General features: G+C 38.4%; 1 protein-coding gene across 1 annotated transcript; it reads left to right on the forward strand.

Annotated features, from left to right (window-relative positions):
• LOC108666102 (transcriptional repressor CTCFL) lies at positions 1 to 3731 on the forward strand. Its single transcript, XM_018152913.2, has 3 exons — positions 1 to 294; positions 624 to 775; positions 1916 to 3731. Exons 1-3 carry the CDS (start codon positions 165 to 167, stop codon positions 2573 to 2575), a joined length of 942 nt encoding a protein of 313 aa, XP_018008402.1. The 5' UTR covers positions 1 to 164; the 3' UTR covers positions 2576 to 3731.
• The last annotated feature ends 340 nt before the right edge of the window (positions 3732 to 4071 follow it).

A 4071-nucleotide genomic window follows, 5' to 3' on the forward strand; every position in this document is an offset into this window, starting at 1 on the left:
TGGTTCTTCTGCAGACATAAATTTTATGAGCGAAAAGTTGATAATATTTCAAATATAAAATTTTATGAAGTACATGGAACACAGATATTGATTCAAACGATTGTAACATTCGATTGTAACATTCTTGCCATTGCATTATCAACTGAAGATCATTGCATGCTTAGATGGCATTCACAATAAAAAAATGCAGCATGATGCTGCATAAACTCTCTGATGCTGTTGTCAGAAGTGATGGGCGCCCTGAACAGAGTCTGCCACAAGCGTCTGCTGATGCTGTTGAAGTCAAGTCTGAGGGTAAGCAGAGTCTATGGTGTTACAGTTATTGTTGGTTGATGCGCATTGAAGATGACTGGTGGTATGACAACAAATTCTGATGTGCAAGGCTTCTAACAGATGTTTGATTTTTTGTCACAACGGCTTTCCTTCTTCTACTGCATTCAATTAATCTGCACAATATATTTGCCTGCAGCCAAGTATGAGGGATTTAAAGACTGGTTTCCAATGTATGTATAACATTTTTTTCTGCTAGTTTATCTCCCTAGCTTGAAGTCTTTATTCTTCAGGTGTACTATAGGCAAGCCACCATCAATATAAAGCAAAATTGTAATTATTTTCCTGCACAGAAGCTCGTGCTCCTTCTCCGCTTCTCTTCATGAAGGACGAGCCTGAAGATGAAGTGATGTATGATGTGTCTGTGAAGAATGAACTTTGCAGTGAGCATGTAAAACTTGAAGACGGATATCTGCAGGAGGAACGAGTCCTGTTTGAAGATGAGGTATGTAATGTTAACCGCTACAATTATACATTTTGGAGATGATTTTGATGGCAAAACATGAATTTTTGCACATGAGAACAACACAATTCTATAATGTTGTAGCTTTAAAATTTGTAAGTTTTAACTCCAGGTTTCAGGTAGCACGTGTACTCCCTCCCTAATATGTGATGTTGTACAATCAATTGAAGCACAGTAACCCATTTTATCATGTATATCTAGATTGTATTAGAAATTGCCATACAAAAATTCCATTGGAAAACTTGAATAATGGCTGAATGCTGGATTCTTAAATGTTTAATCAACTATGGGACTTTATTAGGAGAGGCTATTGACTAATTAAGAGAGTTTATTTGGTCAGGGTTGATAAATGAATAATGGGCCAAAGTCACTTGATAATAGCTATCATCTACTTCATATATAACTTGGTGCTGTGAAATCCAGACTGCAATAAATAACAAATACAGTGTCACACCTGAATTCACTCCAATTATTGATTTAGACTGCAATTCTTCAGTAGTCACTGATCTGTATCTCTCATTTCATATCATTCATCCTCCAAAGGTCTATCTATAATAACTGATTTCACATGAATACGATCAATTCTATTGACTAAATCAGTCATCCATTATTCCTATTGTGCTGCAATTATAAGATTGAATCTTCGAATGAATAAACTTAAGAAACCGAACTAGTTCCAATCTTGCTTCCCCGGAACTAAGGACTTGCAAACACTCAGATCAACATTCCTTCCTGTCGAGCAAACGAGTCAATGTTATTTCTCTATTCTTTCTTCCTTATTCTTCTATTCTTTCTTTCTATTCCTTAGCCTGCCTTAGATTATTTACTTATATCGATATTTGCCCAGCAGGAAATAATGACCTAAAGAAGATCCCAGGATTTAAAATTAATAAAATGTATGCACTAACTATACACACTCAGTAATCTTTGCATATATTTGAAGTCACTGTTGTTTTGGTCAAAACATTCATGGTGAATTCTTCGGTTTTCCAGCCAGTAATTATAGTTGGATAAATCAACGGATATAGCTGATCGTCAGGACTAGTAATCTGCTCTCTAATTCGATTTTCTTATTTGATTATCGTTTCGTTCTGAAAAAAAAAAAATTATTTCCGTCATCAGAACAGCGCCGGTGTGTCGGCACGTGAGGAGGCATCAAGAGACGCTCCTGGCGGTGCTCACGTCTCTGGGGCGTCCAGCTCAAAGCAACGCTCCAGGTGCACATTTTCCCAGCGTGGGTTATTGGCTATTGGTGCCGCCCATCTGCAGCGGCATATTCATCTTACACGGCAACCCACGCGCGCAGGACCTGCCGCTGAAAGACCAAGTAAACGCTCCCCAATCAAGCTCACTCGCACCCATCAAAAGGACCGCCGTAAGCAATTACTTCTTGGACAATCTTCTGCGAAGCCACACCGATGCTCAATATGCGGCGATTATAATTCGGTCTCAAAAGCTAACTTAAAGCGACACATTCTTCACAAACATTCGTCAGACAAGCCTTACCGATGTTCTGAATGTAATTATGCGTGTGTCGAAAAAGGTACCTTAAGCCGACACATTCATAGCAAACATTCGTCAGACAAGCCTTTCCGCTGTTCTGACTGCGATTATGCGTGTGTCGAAAAAGGTAACTTGAAGCAACACATTCTTCGCAAGCATTCGTCAGACAAGCCTTACCGATGTTCTTACTGCGATTTTGCGTGTGTCAGAAAAGATGCATTGAAAAAGCATGTCCGTTCCAAGCATGCATTAGTGAACGCTCCTTGTGGCTCAGTGTGAGGCTTCACTTGTGTCCGAACCTCGGACCTCTCAGTGTATAACGGTGTTTGAGCTTTGAACTGGAATTTCTTTGTGCACAATTGTGTTGGAAAATGGAACGTCTTGGTGTACAACGGTGTTTGAGCTTTGAACTGGAATTTCTTTGTGCACAATTGTGTTGGAAAATGGAACGTCTTGGTGTACAACGGTGTTTGAGCTTTGAACTGGAATTTCTTTGTGCACAATTGTGTTGGAAAATGGAACGTCTTGGTGTACATTTGCATCGGAAAATGGAACCTCTTATAATTCTTGGAAATTATTGTTTTTGTATATTTTGCGTTAGATAAATGAGTGTTTTTTGTTCAGTTTGAAAATGGATAAAAAACATTTCCAGCTTTTTGTGCTAAAATATTGAGACGGATGTTGACTGGATGAGTACTCAATTAATGAAAATTTTAATCAGGCTCATTCAGAATCGATGAATTTTTAGTTTTAATGTCGTTCCAATAATTTTCAGTTTTAATGCCGTTCCAAGTATCAATCATGATGTTCTCCTCTACTAGACTTCTTGTCTTCCATAATTAAGATAAAGGAATTAGATGTTTGTATGTAACCCATTGTATTCATCTTTAATGTGGTCCAATCGTGGCCCCGCACCTAACTCACGGGATTGTTGTCTCTACGTTGCTGAGGAAATTAAGACAAAATTGTGAGAAAAAGATTGCAGTGTCTGGAAAGATAGATTTTTACTTTTAGAAAAACTAATAGCTGCAGATAACTTAGGCAAATTTAAGTGTGATGGAAATTAAACGATTTCTTAGGTCCTGTAGGTGATAGAAATTCAGTCAGATATAATGTGCATGGGTAAATTGAACAATTTTTCGCCATACTCAGGTACTCTCTGTATGAAGACCGCACCGTCCACAGCCTCAGTATGAAGACCGTAAGTCCACAGCCTCAGTATAATCATGGCCTGCTTCTCAGAACCATGTGCTTAAGCTTAAAAAATTTATTGGTGAAAATTTCCGTACTTGATTTAACACTATCTCACCGACTGGAGACGCTAATTTTATGTAGGAACAGCAAGAGTTTATTCAGTCCGTCGAACTATCTCTACAGTTATTTACCTTTATTAGTTTGTATCGATTCACAATAAAAAGCATTGTCACGCGTTTCATGTTTGGTTTCTCTGTTTGATATTCCTCGCTTCGGTTGTTGCGAAAGAGTAAAAGTACAGCATTTCTGGAATATTCACCGGCATTCCTGGAATGCGTAGAGACTATAAAAATTAAAAAGTTAGCGGCCGTCGAACTCCTCTGGCCATGCGCAAGCGAAAGGGCAATAAAAACGACAATGGCAATCAAAAAGTTATTTCGTATCAGGAGAAGAAAACCTCTAAAACGTGCATATTTTTGTCCAGCACCAATCTTATAGGCATGCTCGAAGTCGGGCTTCGAACACAATGAAAAATAAAAGTAGGACATTCATGGATTATATAACTTCACTGCATTGCAGAA

The sequence above is a fragment of the Hyalella azteca genome, unplaced genomic scaffold, assembly GCF_000764305.2.
Source record: "Hyalella azteca isolate HAZT.00-mixed unplaced genomic scaffold, Hazt_2.0.2 contig14789, whole genome shotgun sequence".
NCBI classification, from domain to species: Eukaryota; Metazoa; Arthropoda; class Malacostraca; order Amphipoda; family Hyalellidae; genus Hyalella; species Hyalella azteca.

Bases quoted from the DNA above. Each gene is read 5' to 3' on its own strand.
- LOC108666102 (XM_018152913.2), top strand. From the start codon at position 165: ATGGCATTCACAATAAAAAAATGCAGCATGATGCTGCATAAACTCTCT. The intron at 295-623 runs GTAAGCAGAGTC...TTTCCTGCACAG, and splicing joins TGTTGAAGTCAAGTCTGAGG to AAGCTCGTGCTCCTTCTCCG. The intron at 776-1,915 runs GTATGTAATGTT...TTCCGTCATCAG, and splicing joins GAGTCCTGTTTGAAGATGAG to AACAGCGCCGGTGTGTCGGC.